Source organism: Lissotriton helveticus, chromosome 5_1, assembly GCF_964261635.1.
Source record: "Lissotriton helveticus chromosome 5_1, aLisHel1.1, whole genome shotgun sequence".
Lineage (NCBI taxonomy): Eukaryota > Metazoa > Chordata > Amphibia > Caudata > Salamandridae > Lissotriton > Lissotriton helveticus.
The window spans coordinates 1,376,362,601-1,376,382,187 of record NC_136065.1 but is presented as its reverse complement, the minus strand read 5'-3'; the positions used below and the strand labels follow the sequence as shown (position 1 = coordinate 1,376,382,187).

General features: G+C 44.1%; 1 protein-coding gene across 2 annotated transcripts in view; it reads left to right on the top strand.

Moving 5' to 3' along the window:
• The window catches only part of TEAD3 (TEA domain transcription factor 3), a 375,738-nt gene that overhangs the window by 176,250 nt on the left and 179,901 nt on the right, over positions 1–19,587 (top strand). For both annotated transcript variants that reach the window (XM_078644325.1, XM_078644324.1), the window contains exon 2: positions 8,208–8,462. In XM_078644325.1, coding sequence (XP_078500451.1) covers positions 8,327–8,462 — 136 coding nt within the window. In that variant the 5' untranslated portion in view covers positions 8,208–8,326. The remainder of the gene's footprint in view (positions 1–8,207; positions 8,463–19,587) is intronic.

The following is a 19,587-nucleotide window of genomic DNA, read 5'->3' as shown; positions in this document are numbered from 1 at the left end:
AAACATAGGTTATAGACCATATATAGTTAGGAATTTGCATTTACAAAACCTTGAAAATTCACTGAAAAAACCATAGGTTAGAGACCATCTATAGTTAGCTGGACATTTTATTGACATAAAACCAATGAAATTCCATATATAGTTAGTTGCACTAACTATATATCGCGCACCCGCAATCCACTGCTGATGATGTCACATATTACATCATTCATGACATGGTCAGTGACATCACTGATGACATCACTGATGACATCTCAAATGACATCACTGATGACATCACTGATGACATCTCAAATGACATCACTGATGACATCATCTAGTGTCTGTGTGTTTTTGTAAAGTTTAAATATGTTTTACATATTGAAGAATGAGTGGATGTATGGAAGACTGAGTGTGTGTGTGGCTGGCTGGGAGGTGTGTGACTCTGTGCATATCAATGTGTACTTGTATCAGTGATTGTATAAGAGAGTAAGTATGTGTTAGTATATGTGTGAAAAGTATGGTGTTCTGTGTTTAACTGTATAGATGAGGAAATCGAAGTGTGATTGATTCTTCACAGGACTGACTAGGTGTATGAGTGCATATGATAGTGTTGTAATAATGAGTGACTGTATGTATGAGTGATTGTATGGGTGAATGAGTGAATGTGTGTGTAGACGTAGGAATCAGTGAGTGCGTATGTAGTAACTGGTATTGGTGTGTCATGATGTCATCAGTGATGTCATTTGAGATGTCATCAGTGATGTCATTTGAGATGTCATCAGTGATGTCATCAGTGATGTCACTGACCATGTCATGAATGATGTAATATGTGACATCATCAGCAGTGGATTGCGGGTGCGCGATATATAGTTAGTGCAACTAACTATATATGGAATTTCATTGGTTTTATGTCAATAAAATGTCCAGCTAACTATATATGGTCTCTAACCTATGTTTTTTTTAGTGAATTTTCAAGGTTTTGTAAATGCAAATTCCTAACTATATATGGTCTATAACCTATGGTTTTTTCAGTGAATTTCATTGGTTTTTTAAAAGCTAATATCTATAGCTGTAAAATATATTCTTTATTACGTGACGTATCACGTAGCCACGTGAGACGCCTCATGACGCGTCGCATAACCGTGACGTATCGGCTCTGCAGCGCAAACAAAACCCGTAACGTAAGCGTGCCGGAGCACGCTTACAGATATATATATTTTTTTTAACCTTAATTAGACAAAATCCACACGTGCACATATCTTGAGGCCTTGCAAAGGCACATCAAACAAACAGTCCCTACAATTTTGCCAAGTTTGCTGGAAATCTATTCCCTTAATTTTTTTTTTACTGTTTCTCTTGGTTTTCCCCTTGTTACGCTTACCGGACGCTACCCGGTACGCGAACCGGACGCTCCAAAAACACAAGATGGCAGACTCCCGTTACGCTGCCGGTTAGCTGCCCGGTTCGCGTACCGGAAAGCGCCTCTACCGCGAAAAATCGCGGGGGACTTTAATATCCCCCTCATCAATCCTAGGGGGTCAGGAGGGGTTTACCTTGCCCCCTTTCCTTCATTTCCCCCTTCTTTTTTCACCACATCTTGTCTCTCGAACCTACCGAGAGACAAGATGGCGGCCGCTCCGGACTGTTTACAATGTTGACAGCTACGCTGCCGGTTAGCTGCCCGGTGAGCTGCCCGGTGAGCTGCCCGGTTCGCGTACCGGGACGCGCCTCTACGGCGTAAAATCGCAAAAAAAAAAAATAATTTATTTTTTGCCCTGCGGGGCACTTTAATATCCCCCTCATCAATCCTAGGGGGTCAGGAGTGGTCTACCTTGCCCCCTATCCTTCATTTCCCCCTTCGTTTTTCACCACATCTTGTCTCTCGATCGTACCGAGAGACAAGATGGCGGCCGCTCCGGACTGTTTAGAATGTTGACAGACACCGGAGAGCCAATCAGCTTCGCGAAGTTCCGTTACGCGTCAGGTACGCGAACCGGGGCGCTAACCGGAGCGCTGTCACAGATATATATATTTTTTTTAAACGTTAATTTCTCAAAATCCACTGGAGCACATATATTGAGACATAGCAAAGGCACGTCGGGCAAACCATATCTACAATTTTGCCAAGTTTCATGTAAATCTATTCAGCCGTTCGAGCTAAAAGTGAGTCCAACCGCCCTATGGAAAAATGAATGGGAAAAACGCGTTTTGGGACCCCCCTTTTTTCTCGGCCCCCCCTTGACGAAACCCCCCCAAATTTTCAGGGGCTGCTCAGAAACAGAATGTGCCATTTCCCTGAAAATTTCAGCCAATTCCGTCCACAAACGCCAAAGTTATTAGACATAGGATTTTTTCTCTATGGGATTTCTGAAAATTCTAACTATATATACCCACTGGCTATCGCCAGTAGGTAATATACATATATAAACATATATAATCTGCATATCTATATAAATATAAATGCATGCATACATATACATATATGCATACATATGCATGTTATTTACATGAAAGTTTTAAAAACACTAATAAAAGCAAAGCTAAAAAGCCACCTCATTACAAACAGAATATCTTTAACTTAAACGAGGGCGCGATCTATTGCATTTTCAATGCTTGTTTACTTTGGTTCTATCAAGAAGGCATTCAGATGTGTCACACATTTGCCATAAATTCTGAATGTTGGCACTCTAGTTGCTCATTAGATGACTGTAGTAAAGCTAGTGCTCACCAGGGAAGTCTGCTGCTAATCATGGTTTGCAGCCATTTTCCCGCATTTTTTATCCCGCAGACTTTCAGTCCGCATACCATTATCCCGCAAGGTCATTGACCTCGCATACCATTATCCCGCATTTTTTCAAAACGCATGTGCATTTATCGCGCATGCCTTTACAAAGAATTACGTTTTAAAGGCATGTATGGTAAATGCATTTGCGTTGTGAAAACCACGATGACGAGAGAGGTAAGTGGGTTTGTGTTAATTTTTTCGTGGGTTAGTGATTGTGTAGTGTAGTGTAGTGTTGTGTAGTGTAGTGTTGTGTTAGTGTAGTGTAGAGTTGTGGTGGTTGTTTAGTGTAGGGTCATGCTGGGGGTAGTGTTTTAGGGTTTAGGGTTGTGTTGTAGTGTTTGCGTAGTGTAGGGTCATGCTGGGGGTAGTGTTTTAGGGTTTAGGGTAGTGTTGTAGTGTAGGGTCATGCTGGGGGTAGTGGTTTAGGGTTGTGTTGTAGTGTTTGCGTAGTGTAGGGTCATGCTGGGGCTAGTGTTTTAGGGTTTAGGGTAGTGTTGTAGTGTTTGCGTAGTGTAGGGTCATGCTGGGGGTAGTGTTTTAGGGTTTTGGGTAGTGTTGTAGTGTTTGCGTAGTGTAGGGTCATGCTGGGGTGTAGTATTTTAGGGTTTAGGGTAGTGTTGTAGTGTTTGCGTAGTGTAGGGTCATGCTGGGGTAGTGTTTTAGGGTTTTGGGTAGTGTTGTAGTGTAGGGTCATGCTGGGGTGTAGTGTTTTAGGGTTTTGGGTAGTGTTGTAGTGTTTGCGTAGTGTAGGGTCATGCTGGGGGTAGTGTTTTAGGGTTTTGGGTAGTGTTGTAGTGTTTGCGTAGTGTAGGGTCATGCTGGGGGGTAGTGTTTTAGGGTTTTGGGTAGTGTTGTAGTGTTTGCGTAGTGTAGGGTCATGCTGGGGGTAGTGTTTTAGGGTTTTGGGTAGTGTTGTAGTGTTTGCGTAGTGTAGGGTCATGCTGGGGGTAGTGTTTTAGGGTTTAGGGTTGTGTTGTAGTGTTTGTGTAGTGTAGGGTCATGCTGGGGGTAGTGTTTTAGGGTTTAGGGTAGTGTTGTAGTGTTTGCATAGTGTAGGGTCATGCTGGGGTGTAGTGTTTTAGGGTTTTGGGTAGTGTTGTTGTGTTTGCGTAGTGTAGGGTCATGCTGGGGGTAGTGTTTTAGGGTTTAGGGTAGTGTTGTACTGTTTGTGTAGTGTAGGGTCATGCTGGGGGTAGTGTTTTAGGGTTTAGGGTAGTTTAGTTGTTTAGTGTATGCTAAAGGCATATTCGTTCTAAATGTTTTCGTTATTTTAATTTGCGGCCTAATAGTACATGCGGGATTTTTTTTGCGGACTGATGGTATGCGGGATTTCGTCATATATTCGCTAATCATACTTTCTATGGCAAAATGAACCCCCTCATTTTGTTCCTTTTTAAATTAAATGTTTTAAGAGTTACCACTTTATTCCAATCAAGATGGCTTCAGGTGTGCCATACCTTTGTAATAAGTAGGACTGTTAGCACTCTAGTTGTTCTTTAGAACACTCTGGGACATTCTGTCATTGGGCTATAGTTGGGCTACATCTGGCTGATATTTGGGCTACATTTGTTTTTTTTTGTCTCTGGTGGCCATCTTTGGGCTACATTGGGCTACATTTGGGCTCCAACATATATATAGCCCAATGTAGCCCAATATATATTTTTCAAAGTTAATTTTCGTAAAAACCACTGGAGCCTATATCTTGAGACATAGCAAAGGCACATCGGGCTACCAGTCCCTACAATTTTGCCAAGTTTGGTGTAAATCCATTCAGCCGTTCAGGCTAAAAGTGAGGCCAACCGCCCTATGGAAAATTGCATGGGAAAAACACGTTTTGGGACCCCCCTTTTTTCTCGGCCCCCCCTTGACGAACCCCCCCCAAATTTTCAGGGGCTGCTCAGAAACAAAATGTTCCATTTTCCTGACAATTTCAGCCAATTCTGTCCTCAAACGCCAAAGTTATTCGACATAGAATTTTCAAAAATCCCATAGGAAAAAAATCCTAACTATATATACCTACTGGCTATCGCCAGTAGGTAATGTATGTATATATATATGTATGTATATATATATATATGTATAGATATGTATGTATGTAAATATATGTATGTATGTGTATGTATGTATATATGTATGTGTGTATATATATATATATATATATATATATATATATATATATATATATATAATATTTTTTTGTGTGGAGGTGCCCACTCTTTTTAGGGGGGCTGCCGAATACCAGAGGTGCCTAGATCTCCCCACTAGCCCTCTGCCGAGAACTACACATCCATAGCAGACTAAAAGACTCTTCACTGGCGAGGCGGATACCAGATGGGAGACTGATAGTAAAGGCTATATCACTCACATAAACCACTTTAATGAAAAACACAAAAAGACCTACGAGCGTTAATAACCAATTAGGAAAAGGATATTGGCGAATTTGAAAAATATGTGGCAAGATGCGCTTAGACTCCTCAGAGAAGCTGACATAAAAGCCAGCTTCAGGCTTATCCAACTGAAAACATTGCACAGCATATACTATAGTAGAACTTTAGTACACACATTTTATGTAGCGCCCTCGACAATAGATGCACATGGGATGTGGGCAGTAGGTAACATTCCTACATTTTATATGGGACTGCCCCAAAAACCAAAATTGTTGGTGAGAAGCGGCAAGAAGTTTAGCAGATTCCACTGAAATTACAGTGGAGGTGGAGGCTGCCCTGATACTCCTGGGTAGATAAGAGACGTGGGTACGGGAATTGCTGAGAGGATGGACGATTGCATGGCAATGGAAAAGAAAATTTATAAGGACAGGGGATGTCCTAAAAAAAATAAAGAAAATCTGGGGAAATTAATAGATGAGTGGGATGGAGATACATAATGGGATGGATAGACTTTGCGGGAGGGACGATGGCCCCGGTATGTAAAAAAGGCAGCATGGATATCCCTTAGATAATTGCCCCAGTCTCCCTTCCTCCTCCCCCCGCCTCTCCTGTTGACTTGTTGCATTGTGATGTTATATTGATGTAACTAGGCAGATCTGTGCACTTGAGGGGATGCTTCTGGTAGAGGTTATATTAGAAGCTGAAGGAAAAAAGCAAGTAGGCCATGTGGATATAACTGCTAGTTTTCATTTTTTGCCTGGTTATATTAAAAACAATACAATATAATTAGAAAAACGAATTGCACCCATTGTGGCTAACTGAACTCTCCCTACCAATATACATACCTCCTTTATGCATCTATGTACTTATAATGTACTTATGGATCTATATAGTTATCACTTTCTTCTAATTTAGCAATTCCAATGCACTTCCCTATTTCTCAGCCTATACTTCGCTCAATATATCTTCTAGCCCAACCCTCTGACTCATCTCAAACTTCTTTCTACTACTCTTTCCAATGCACTTCCCTATTTCTCAGCCTATACTTCGCTCAATATATCTTCTAGCCCAACCCTCTGACTCATCTCAAACTTCTTTCTACTACTCTTTCCAATGCACTGCCCTATCTTCCATCCTATACATCTAACAATATATCCTCTACATCCACTCTCTCATTTATCCTAAACCCATACAACTACTTTGATCCCCAAAATAACCCTTTCTATACTCTCTCCTACTCTACCCCTCCTTGCATCATCTGATACCTATTTTATTATACCGATCCCCCAAAACAAACCTTTATAAACTCTTCCCTCTTTTCTAACCCTCCCCAACCCATCTTAATCCAAATAACTGACTAACATATCCACCACTAAAATTACTTTTCATGTTTCACCATACTAATTAGACGCTAATCCTGATGGGTTCTAGAGTAGCGTGCTACTTGCCCTTCAAAATCCCATATGGTGTAGTAAGTGCTATATAAATACAAACCTCTTTCCCTTCATTATCCCGCCACCTACCCTTCTCTACCCAAATAACTGAATAACATATCCACTACTCAAATTACTTCATGTTTTACTGTACTCATTTTCAACACTAATCCTTTATGGGTTCCGGAGTGGCGTGCTACTCGCCAGAAAAGCGCTTCAACATCCATCAGGGGTAACAAGTGCTATATGAATGCAAACCTTTCTTCCCCCTTTATCCCTCCGCTATCCTTCTCTCTTCAAATAACTGACTAATACCCACCACTGAAATTACTTTCATATTTCACCATATTAATTCACCACTAATCCCTAATGGGCTTCCTGAGTAGCGTGCTTCCCCATCAGAGGTAACAAGCGCTATATAAATACAAACCTTTTTTCCTCCTCTATCATTCCAAATCCAAATAACTGACTAACCTATCCACCAATTAAAATGTACTTGCATGTTTCACTATACTAATTCAACACTAATCCTCTATGGGTCCCGGAGTAGCGTGCTACTCGCCGAAAAAGCGCATAGTTGCCTCGTCAGGGGTAGTAAGCACTATATAAATGTAATTACAATACAATACTTAGATGCACTGTACACAGAAGTGCCTGGCTCAGTGCACTTGCAGGGGCTGGAGGCGGCTACCGGGCACTCTTCCAATCAACGGAGGCCGAGAGGGCCTGGCCTAGTCTTAGTCTGTACTGGAGGGACTACCATAACGGCCAGGGGATAGCGGTTCTAGCTCAGCTAGCACTCCCCATTCAGAATGCACTCTTCGTCACTTCTTTTTAAACTATACTCCTCTCCAGTGCTGAATGTGCGCCTGTAGTTGCAGGTAGTGCACAAGGCACTTATAGTTCATCATCAGATTTGACTGAAAGCGAAGAAAGACAAGTGAACAGCGACAACTGGATGAAGCAGGGAGGAAGATTAACCCCAAAGAGTGTGACTGAGGCAGGGAATGATGAGTGGCTGAATGAGGTGGCAAGGGGTGAAATCAAGAGTAGTAAGGGGAGCGGGCCGTCGGGCCAAACATCCCCCCCTTAAAATGCATAGAAGCATCTGATGGCAGGGAGGTGGCACAGCGGAGCAGTTCACCCCTTGGGAATGATGGCTGCCGAGCGTGACTGGGTTCTGCCAGTTTGGCATATGTGGCAGTGGAATGTAGTGCTTCCCATATCGACAGGGATGGGCGACACTGGGGGTTCAGTGCATGTTATGCAGATACTTTTGGGGTGTTTATTACACATTTGGTTATGGGTGGCCAGTCAGTTGAGTAACGAAACTGGAGGGGGCTCCCTGCAAAGATCATGGAGGGGCCCCCATGCCCTGGACCCAGACAGATGCTTCGGACCAAGGGCCAGCGGCCCGTGCAGTGCCGGAGGGGGCCCCCTGGAGCTCAGGGGCTGTTACTGCTTCAGATATTTGTGTGGCATTGTGTTTGGGTGCTCACTGACCAATTGTTGTCCTGGAGCACAATGACGGTTGCCCCTGGAGGCACCGGGCCTCTTTTGCAGGTAGATACTGCGGCCATACTTGCAATGTTAACCTTCCCTACTCCACTCTCTTGACAGGGTCTGCACTTGCAGTGCGGGGCTCAGGGTCGGAGCCCAGAGCAGCCTTCACAATAGCGTCGAACAGCTGGAACGCCAATGGCAGCCCCGAGGAGGGGCCGGAAGATGAGCAGGAGGGCATGGAGAAGGGTTTGGACAATGACGCGGAGGGAGTATGGAGCCCGGACATCGAGCAGAGCTTCCAGGAGGCGCTGGCCATCTACCCTCCCTGCGGTCGGCGCAAAATCATCTTGTCGGACGAGGGCAAGATGTACGGTAAGTGTGACCACGGAGCCTTGGGGTGCTGGAGCTTGGGGTGGAATTGTGGTTAAAGCATTGCCTGATGCCCTGTCGCGTCCCTGGACATATTTCCAAAATGGGTGCCAACTGCCCAATAACTTGTATCTTGTTTTGCTGGTTGTTCAGTATTCCTTGTAAATTACACCCTCAGACCGCTTTTAGGGTAACAGCCAATGATCAGCTTCAGGTTGTCCTGGCCAGACACTGGACCATGGGTGCATGTTTGCATACGTAAAGGCCATGGAATGGGTACGATAACAGAGAATATTTCTGCATTGTTGTAACTACTGCACAGGGGCGAAACTTCTTCACAGAATTGTCTGTTAATGAAATTTGTATCATCACAATTAACCATCATCCCAGGCTTACAATAGTTTCCATATACAGTGGATTGGCCCCAATAGTGAGATGTCATCAGTTATGTCATCAGTGATGTCACTGACCATGTCATGAATAATGTAATATGTGACATCATCAGCAGTGGATTGTGGGGGCGCGAGTTATAGTTAGCAGAACTAACTATAATGGAGGAATTTCAATGGTTTTGTAAGAGTGAAATGTCTAGCTAACTATAACACCCCCTAAAACCTATGGTTTTTTCAGTGACTTTCTAAGGTTTTTTAAAAGCGAATTCCTAACTGTAACATGTTTGAAACCTATAGTTTTTTTCAGTGAATTTCGAAGGTTTTTTAAATGCTAATTCGAACTATACCATGTCTGAATGCTATGGTTTTTTTCAGTGAATTTCAAAGGTTTTGTAAATGACCATTTTTAAATGTACTGAGAAAAGTTTGCGAAAAGAATGGTCAAATAGTGCCTTTCCAAGAATATTTGAGAAAGCAAGAAGGTTAATAAAGCAATTGCAAAAGTGTAGGTATTACATCAATAAGGAGATTTGACGTAGGCAACCACTTATTTAGTATAACCACATAGCTGTTAGCTTGTCTGACATGGCTGCCCATCTCTCTCTGCCCTGGCTCCTCTTGAGCCCCAGCCTCTGTCTTCCCTCCTGCCAGGTCCTACTCTTTTAGTGCTCTCCCTTATCTCCACCTAGTTTCTAGACTGTCAACCCCTTGTGCTGCCTGTATTCCCTCGGTTCCAGTACAGTGTTTGTGTGCTAGAAGTCTCCTGTGCTATCGTTTGACACCTTTACATTGCTCGTATGCTCCCTTTCCACCTGATGCTCTTTCTGGGCCATCAGCCTCCTTTGCCTACACACAGGCATGCATCCACCTATCCTGGCCATGGGCCCACCATTCACCGTCTCTCCAGGTCATATCCACCACCAACATCCATGCATTCACCTGTCCACCCACACCAAGTCTGCATGTATCAGTCCAACAATACAACTGCTTCAATCTCCCCACAACACTGTAGACACCCAAAGCTTTGAACTGCCTACTCACCCTTCTTTACACAGCCATCAATCCACACATTCATCCATCTGTCATATAAATGACTGTATGGGCACTTATATGTGTTGTTTGACTGAATGCATTTCTAAATACGATTCTCTGTGTGTTTCTGAATGTATATGTGCATCTTGGTATTGTCTAGTGCATATAGGGAGCTTAGATGTGTTTTTTCTGTTCACGCAGTATACAACCATGTTACTGAAGAACATTCAACACATAAACCTAAACAAGCCGTAACTATTGGCTTTGCCGGTGTTTATTGGTAGTGTGCCATAAGCAGTAACCCCCCCCCCCTCTTGTGATGTGTGGTGTTTGTAACAAAGCAACCAAACAACAATGCTGTTAAAAATAAAAAATAAAAAGAATTAAAGGAATACATTAATTTTAATAAAATGGGGAAGGAATGGTAAGTGACAAAAATCACAGGGATAATGCTAAAATATACCTACCTACACAACAAGCAAACATGTTGCAGGTTACCAGTATGTTTTCCAGTACATTCATGAGAAGAGTCGGATATTGCTCCCTGCTGTTGGTACGGGAATTATTCCAAGTAGCACACACACTGGTTTAAGATGTCTCTTGTTCTGGCAGAGTGCCAACCTTACATCTGAGGACATCTCCCTGAAGTCATTGTAAGCAAAATCCAACTTGGCCCAAGTCATCATTATCAAGACAGAGCTTTTCACAAGGTTGCCCTCTCCCAAGTACAAAGGAATTCCAGTGCCTTCTAGAACTGATCCCAACAGGGCACACCACAGACAAAAAGCATGTGCAATGCAATAGGTTTCGCATTTATGCCAATTTGAACTATTCACGTTGTAAATAACAATGCCTTTTCTTTTTGTTTTACACGATCGTGAGAAGAGCAGTGAGTGAAAGAGGAGGCCCAGCAAATGCTATCACTGGTCCATTATCACTCTGTATGTGATAATTAGGCCAACACACGGAATTATAATGGGCCTGATAGCAATCTGTGCCAGGTCGGGGAGGGGCTGCTACAGGCTACTGATCACAGCAGGAGCGCAAACTGGCCCCTGCTGTGACATTTACAGGACTCTCAGACTGCTTGCAGGGGGCAGCTGAACTTACAGACAAAAGGCGACCGTGAAAGAATCCTTCACGGACAACGGACAAGAGGCCCAAATTACGGGCAGTCCGTGAAATTTACGGACGGTTGGTCAACCTAATAATACAGCGAGGGGGAACTATGTTCCACAGGTAGTGGAGCTGTTGTGCTCCAATATTACAGCGCCTCTTTAGATAATCTTATTGACGGAGGGGAGGGATGCACAATGCAGGTGAGAGATTCCCCACAAAAGGAGACGTGGAACCCCACAATATAGCAGTGGGGTCTACACAGTTTATTAAGTGAAATTAAAAAGACGGTGGAGGGCGTGGCCAAAGAAGCGTAAGTAGTAACCATTTACAAGAGCTTTGGTCCGTGTACTTATGGGCGTGGCCTAAAACGTGAACTAGAATGACGTGCTTGACAAAGTGTGCTCCCTGAACAGTGTTCAGGCATCGCATCATTGTTTTCTGCTAGTGAATCTGAAAATCAAACGCTACATAAAACATATGTAGAACAAGTAAGGCCTGTCATTGGTTTTTGTTCAGTATCAGTATTTTTATTCAATATTATTATTCCCTTCACATCACTTTCCGTTATAATATCACTCTCTGTGTTAGGTACTTTTCTCCAGTCATCTTTTTGAAGTTCCTTCATCTGCACGTCTCCTGCTTCATCTCCTTCCACTGCATCACTGTTGCATCATGCATGCATTTCCTTTCGTCCACTCCACTTCACCATCCCATCTCTCAAATGCACACTGCATTTTTTCCATTTGAGAATATCTTTATTCCCACATCCAGGTGCCTCCTTCACACACTTTTCCATAAAGTAGATATTACAATTAGTACATTTTGGACCACTGATCGGTACGCTCTGCAGAGAGGCCAAGAAATGGATGAGAATGTAGGTCACAGCTTTCCAAACTTTTCATGTTGGGGACACACTTTTTGGAGATGCATCATTTTGGGACACAGTAAGGCAGTATAGCGAGCGAGTGTAGCGTAGCAAGCCCGAACCACCTAAGGGGGGTTCGGGGGGTTCTCACTTACTGTCTCTCTCCCTCTCTCTCTGTCTCCCTCTCTCTCCCTCCCTCTCTCTCCCTCCCTCTGTCTCCCTCCCTCTGTCTCCCTCCCTCTGTCTCCCTCCCTCTGTCTCCCTCCCTCTGTCTCCCTCCCTCTGTCTCGCGCCCTTTGTCGCCCTCCTCCCTCTGTCTGTCTCCCTCCCTCTGTCTGTCGCCCTCTGTCTCCCGCCCTCTGTCTCCCGCTCTTTGTCTCCCTATCTCGGTCTCCTTTGTGTCTGTCCCTCTGTCTCCCTCCCTCTGTCTCCGTTCCTCTATCTCCCTCCCTCTGTCTCCGTTCCTCTATCTCCCTCCCTCTGTCTCCGTTCCTCTATCTCCCTCCCTCTGTTTCTCTCCCTCCCTCCCTCCCTCCCTCTGTCTCCCTCCCTCTGTCTCCCTCCCTCTAACTCCCTCTCTCTGTCTCCTCCTCTCTCTGTCTCCCTCCCTCTGTCGGTCTCCCTCTCCTTCCCTCGGTCTCCCCACACATCCATCGGTTCTCACGTTCACCCTTTATTCATCCACATTTGCATGCTTCCTTCATTGTCCATCCACTCGTAGGTATATGCATGCATCCATTTATCTTTTTAGCCATTGATCCAGTCACTAGCCCATCACCTATCCTTCCACCAATCCTCAATTTACTCTGCTACTCATCGTTCCATTGCTCCATCCATCACTCCGATTGGTTCATTCTAAAGTCCATCCATCCTTTCACCCTTCATCATTTCTTCCTTCTTTGTTTCGAAGTTTCCTTCCTTCTTTCACTCTTCCTTTCCCCTTCCATTCTTGTCTTTCTTTCTGCCCATCTTACTTTTTCCTCCTGTGTAGATAGCTTTTTTTGTAGGTGGCTCTATGTGCGGGTGGCTCTGTGTGTGAGAGTGGCTCTATGTGAATGACTGTGTGTGTGGCTCTGTGTGGGTGTAAATGCAATAGGTCATGCATATGCGAGCGATTAAGCTATTGGCATTATAAATGACAATGCCATTTATTTATGATTTTAAAAATATAAAAAATGTCATAAGCAATGCCAATAGCTCTACCTTTAATAATGCCGAGACCATTGCATTGTAAATGCTTGTTCTTGTTTAATCTGGAGTTACATATGAAACCCCAACTTTAGTGATCTGTAAACCGAGCACCATATAGTTTCTAACAAGCACAATTACACTTGCCTCCAGGGCTTACAATATCTGCATACTGTGCACCCAGATGGGTACACTCTATGCTGCATATGGCTATGGTGCCATTAGTGATGTCATATGTGAGGTCATTAACTTCATTTAAAATGTCATTAGTGATGTAATATCGGTGTTAAGCAGTGCATGGCGGTGGTGCAAGTTATAGTTTGCTCAGTAACGTACAGCTGATGTATTTCGGTGTTTTTTAAACATTCGTTTTGATCTATTTTCAACATCTAACTATAGTACCATTTTAGTCTGTTTTTTTCAGTGAATTTCTAATTTTGTAATGTAAGATACGGTCTTATTACTATTCAGAACTATAATGTCCGTTTAACCTTTATTTTTTTAATGTTTTGTTGTAGTTGGTTAGTATATATTTTAACACCTATCTATAATACCACTTTAGCTATTGTTTTTTTCAGAGAATTTCTAATTGTTTAGTCTAAGCTGAAATCTTATTACCGCACCTAACTATAACATCAGGTTAACATTCTTTTTTTTCATGTCATGTTGTAGTTGGTTTGTTTATAGAAAATGAAAATATTTTACTATGAATAACTTTGGAGCTGTTTAACAAATCTGGGTACTGTGTCCTTAAGTGGCTTCAGCAATTGATGACCATTTTGATGTCCTCTTAATGAGCAGTACAAGGGCGCAGGGGTAGTTACGGTTTCCACATGATAATTTTGAATTGTAGTGTTTTTTGAGTTTTGTATCCTAAGCATAAGTCCCTTTAAGTCGAAACGGGAGGGAGGGAGGGAGGGAGGGAAGATTCTGTCATTAACAAGGACAGTGACCGGAAGTACAGAGAGGGGATTGTACTAACATGAACGCTGACTTATAAAAGGGGATGTGCCCAAAGTGTAGAACGAGAGCCGGGTGATTGGGGGAACAAGGCACTGTATGCATATTAGGGAAACTGACCTAAAGCAGGACACTGTTCCCATCAAACGTAAATAGAGCTAAAGTCGAGATGGTGTTAACATCACTGGTAAGAGGAAGAGACTGCGCCCATGGCAGTTTCCTGAAAGCGTTGTTGAGGTGATCAGAGCCAAGACCCTCAATAATATCTCCATCCCTAGAGATGATTTGCCTGGAATGCCTGGAACATGGCCTGCATGGAAGGCAAGGGACAAGTCTGGGGTACACGTGGGTAGACTGTGTCCACCCATTATTTTGACAGGGTGGACTCTTTCCATCCTTCAAAGAAGTTACGCCCTACTGAAATATGCTGAACCTGCCCCGGCGTAATTATCAGACACCTGGACACATTCAGCAGTGCCTACACGTTGTCTGCTTTCATTCTGAGATGCAACATGTAGGCGGTGAGGAGGATTTGTTATTTTAAATTCCAGCTGGATCAAAGCAAATGCCGAAGTTAAGGGGCCATCAGGCCTTATTTTGTGTGAGTATCCTGGCTGGGAGCTATCTGGAGCCTCACGCCTAGATGCAAATTCAATGGACGGAAAACAAAGGCACACAGCTTGTTATTGCTTCGCAAGAACTTGAGACTTAAGAGAGGCATGGTTTTTATTTAGTTCAGTTCCTGTAAATAAGAGATATGGATGCCCTATATTAATGTCACAGCACGTTACATAACACATAGAAATTACACATTGACAATAAATCATATGCGTATAAATCAGTGTACCGTATGTGTTACATAAGACAGTGAGGGTTCCAAGGTGCAGGAGTCACATGTCCTTCAGAGCTCAGAGAAGGGTTATAATTTATGAACTTCAGTTAACAAAAGGATCTTTGTGTTAAAAGTAGTAACCCGCTTACCTATCTGCATAAAATAAAAATCTGCCGTCTGAAGGGTACTTGATGTGGTTAGCAGGAGACCCATTAATCCTCTGTGCTACTTGGATTCAAAACTGGGACTAGACAAAACACCCATCTCTCCAGCAAATGTGTTAACCTCCTGTGAGAAAGTGCCATATTTCATGCATAGTATGCACCCACTTTTTACTGAATTGCTGATGTACTTTGACTGAGTGTGCCCTGGGCTCCTGCCAATCAGGTGCCCTGGGCCTGGGTTCCTTCCTTAAAACTGTATTGAAGCTGAAACCCAATTGGCATCTCTGGTCACATGTCAGCCCCTGGTAACCAGTACCCTAGGTACCCAGGGCATTGTGACCAGAGAGGACACCTAAGGGCTGCAGCACTTATTGTGCCACCCTCAGGGGCCCTGCACCATGACACCCACACCCTGCCATGGCAGACTGAGTGTCCTGGTGCAGACCTAAACAAAGAGTCGACATGGCACGCATCCCTGTGTGCCATGCTCACAAACCCACTGCCCTGGCATACATCAGTCATCCTTCTAGCTGGGTGCCCTATGCCAGTGGTGTGGGCACAGGTGCATGAGCCCTGTGCCCCTACAGTACCCAGGGCCATTCCTGGGCACTGTAAGTGCAGTGATGCCATTAAGAGTATATGGTGCTGGGAGGTTGTCATTACGAACTCCACAGCACCATAATGGCTACACTGAAGACTGACAAGTTTGATATCAAACTTCTCAGCACATTAATCTCACACTGATGCCGGTGTGGGATTTAACCTCATCGCTGCGGTGCCGTCATCAGCACACGCCTACCGTGACTCATGACGGCCAGGAGCCATCATGAGCATGGAAGAGTTTAATGTAAAATGCACTACTGAGGGCATCTTCGAGATGTCCCCTGAAACCTAATCTAAAATCCACGTCTGCTGTGTGGCAGCCTAGGCAGCCTCTCAGACCAGACATGTTGCTGGACCCCTGGGTGGGGAGCCCCCTGCTCTCCTAGGCCTGCAACAATGCACATCCTGGGCGAGGTACTAGGCCTCCTCCCCCAGGATGGGCAGGGGGGAAGCTTCAAAGGCATACCGCCTTTGTGAGCTTCTCCAGACCACTTGCTGTACTCAGCAACTGGCCCCCACCAGTTCTGACCCCCACTCTGGCGGGAAAACCTACGTGAGGAAAGGGGGTGTGCCAACTCTACTCCTCAGGTGGGAGAGGCGAGGTGAAGCACAACTCCGGGCTCCGGCCATCTAGAGGATGGGGAGCTCTGCCCAATCAGAGATAGGCTCCTGCCCCCCTTCCGCAGGAGAGGAGCAGGATAGGGGGTGTACTCACCCCAGGAAAGGGACCTTTTGGTCCCTGCCCTTTCCCTACCTGTAACGCCCCTAAATGTAGTATTTAGGGGCACCCTGAACCTTCCTTCCTCAGATCTCGATTTCAAAACAAGAAAGAAGACCAAGAAGAAGACCTGCCATGCAGCTGCTAACAAGAGGACGACACCAACTGACTTGGCCACAGCCCTACAGGCCTGTTGATCCTTGAACCTGCTCCTGCTAAATCCCGGCGTCTCCTGCGGACAGCAACTTTGAGAATCCCGGAGGACCTGCCTGCCTTGACCCTCTTAGAGACCGGGACTCCCACGAGCAGTGACTCTGCTCAAACAGCAATACCCCTGGTGCCAGCCAGGAGCCGCGAATCCAGCCCACTCTGCACCCGCCAAGCCCGTCCTTTGCCCAAGTGGACAAAGATCCTGAAGACGTCCCCCCGGCGATTCTGACCTGGAATCCAGTGCCCAAGGACCCTCCTCGACGACGCCTGCAGACTCCGAACCAGGGACACCTCCTACCGCGACTAGCAGAGGGTAAGATTTCCCAACGTCCAAAGACACCCCTGCACCCGGCGCCCCCTGGCCTCCTGTACCCAACTCCGGGGTGCCTACCTACCCTCCAAGATACCAACTTACTCCTCAAAGTGTCGGTCGCTCCAGAAGATCCACCGTCCCCGGGCCTGCAGCCTTTGTTTCCTTTTCAAGATCTCCATTGAATAACATTGAGCACCCTACGGCTCAAAAGCACCCTGCACCCAGCCGCCCCAGTGTCTCTGACAGTGCAATCTTTGTCCTATCCTACTTCCCCATTTGCTCTGAGCAAGTGACCAGGATCCCAGCTCCCACAGCCGCGTGGCCTGCTAGCCAGCAGCCACCAACCAAAGGCCCCCTGCCCCTCATTGGAAAACATTGGGCCTAACTACTTCTGCACCCGGCTACCCCTGTGCCACTGAGGGTGTACCAACTGTACCTACCTGACCCTGGAAGACCCCTGAGTCTAGGCCCAGAACCTTAACTCTGCCAGTCGAGTACTCACCTCGAAGACGATAACTCACTTTTCTTCCATATGCTAGCATTGACTGGTTTCACTTGGAAATTCTTCTAAGTGTGGAGTTTTGGAACTTTAAAATTTTCACCTAAAATCAGCCGACCAACGAATTCCGACTTACTCACCTGTTAACAGGAGAGACCTCAGTGCTGCACCTTTTAGCCCAGCACAAACCCTGAAAAGTAATTTTAATCGCAATTACCAGTAACCTGAATTTTCTTCCATAGGAAACCATTGACTGTTTTTCTGTGAAATTTCTTGTTGGTTTTTGCGAACTACAAATATTCTTTAAAAATCGTACCAACTACCAAAACGTAATTACCTACCTGTTTTAGATAGAGGTCCAAGTGCTGAACCTAGGAGTCCAGCACTGGATTACAAAAGTAATGTGAACATACTTTACCTGCAACTTGAATTTCCTTCCATAGGATAACATTGGTAATTTCAACTGAAAAAGTTTCTGTCAACTTTTAAAATACAATAATATTCCTTATAAATCACTACTGTAACCAAAACGCTTTTACTTAACTGTTTACAGCTCATGTCCCGGGACTGAATCTAGGATCCAGTCCTGTGGTTAGAAAAGTAATCTACAAAGTAACTAATTGCATTTAACCAGAAATCCCCATTGAGCTCAATGTTGCATTGTGTTTGAAATTGTGTTGCCTAGTGCAACAAACTGTAACTATTGCATTCAAAAAGTCTATTGCCTATTTGAAAAGTTTTTAACTAAAGTAACTCATCCTGATAAGGTATATTTTGATACCTTTTTGGTTTTAAAATAAAACAACTATTTCTTTTGATACAAAACCAATGGCCTAGAGTTCAGTTCTTGAGTGTATGAGACCATTTGCTGACTGAGTGTGTACAACAAATGCTTTACACTGTCCTCTGATACTGCCTTACTGCTTGACCAAGCTACCACTTTAGAAAGTAAGGTTATATCTAACGTTAGCCTCTGCCAAACCTCTGGGGACTGGGGACTCTATACACACTGTACCTTACTTTAGTACAGTATATATAGAACCATTTTCCTACACCTCCAGAGTTATCTTAAAATTCACACAAAGATCTCTGCAGCAGGTGCCTTAACCCCATAAAATATTTTAAAATGCAGACTTTGCAACAAATTTAGCGCAACAGATTTACTGTCACTTTTCTCCTTATTGCCAGCTTCTATGTGGCAGAGGTTAAAATATGTGTCAATTGAGGACTAGATTTTGCGTAGGGGTTGCGTCACTTTTTTGGCACAACGCACAAAATCTAATTGGTTAAATCTCATAATGTGCTTAAATGTACTCATGATAGAACTACTAAACATGTGTGTGAGGTCTTAAGATCTTATACCTTGGTGGCAACCCCACATCCATGGGGTGTCTCCCTGGCCACAAGTTAGTGTGCTGATTCTACAGCCAAATTCAAATAAAAGTTATTTTCAAATCTTCATGTGTGTTGTTTAATCCTTTAATGTGTTTGTTTCACTCATATGTTCCCTGATTATTGGGAATGAAACTCCAAATCACGCAATGCGTTGTTTTTACATCAATCGCTTTGACGACATTATCTCCTCCCTATGCATTTCGGTGATTGCCTGCATCAGGGGAGTATCTAAAACAAATCAATATAACATATTCACTCAATTATAGGGCTTTCCTCCCGAACTATTGCCACCACCTTGTTACTCGTGGTTAATAAAATAAATGGTGTTCGTCGTTCTGTGACTCTGTGCTCAGCGTTCTGTGATTGGGTGCAAAAACGTAATACGCAAGTGTTCATGAAAGTGGAACACTTACATGTGATAATCTTAGTATTGTGCGCGTGAATTAAACTAGTGGGCTCCGTGTGGTTAATTTCACCCCGTAATGGCGTGCATTTGATCTTACACTCTAGGCTGTTACACCAACGCGGGCCTTACGAAAAAAAGCTTTAAACCACTAAATCTATTTGTGTCGTTCTTACACGTCTACATTTTGTTAAGAGCGGTGTTCTATGTTGACCGAGCTTACCGGTGATTCAAGCGCGAAGCATTTGTCTCCTTCATGAATCGTGAGTGCGAATGCCGATGCCTTCTATTCTTGTGATGGAGACGTGATTGTTAGTTTTGCACTCAGTGAGTTGGTCAATAAAGGTTAAAGTAAAAAAACGATTACGTGATGCTGAGCTAATGAATTTGTTACAGCTATTACATTTCTGATAACGTCTTTCTTATGTCACTAAT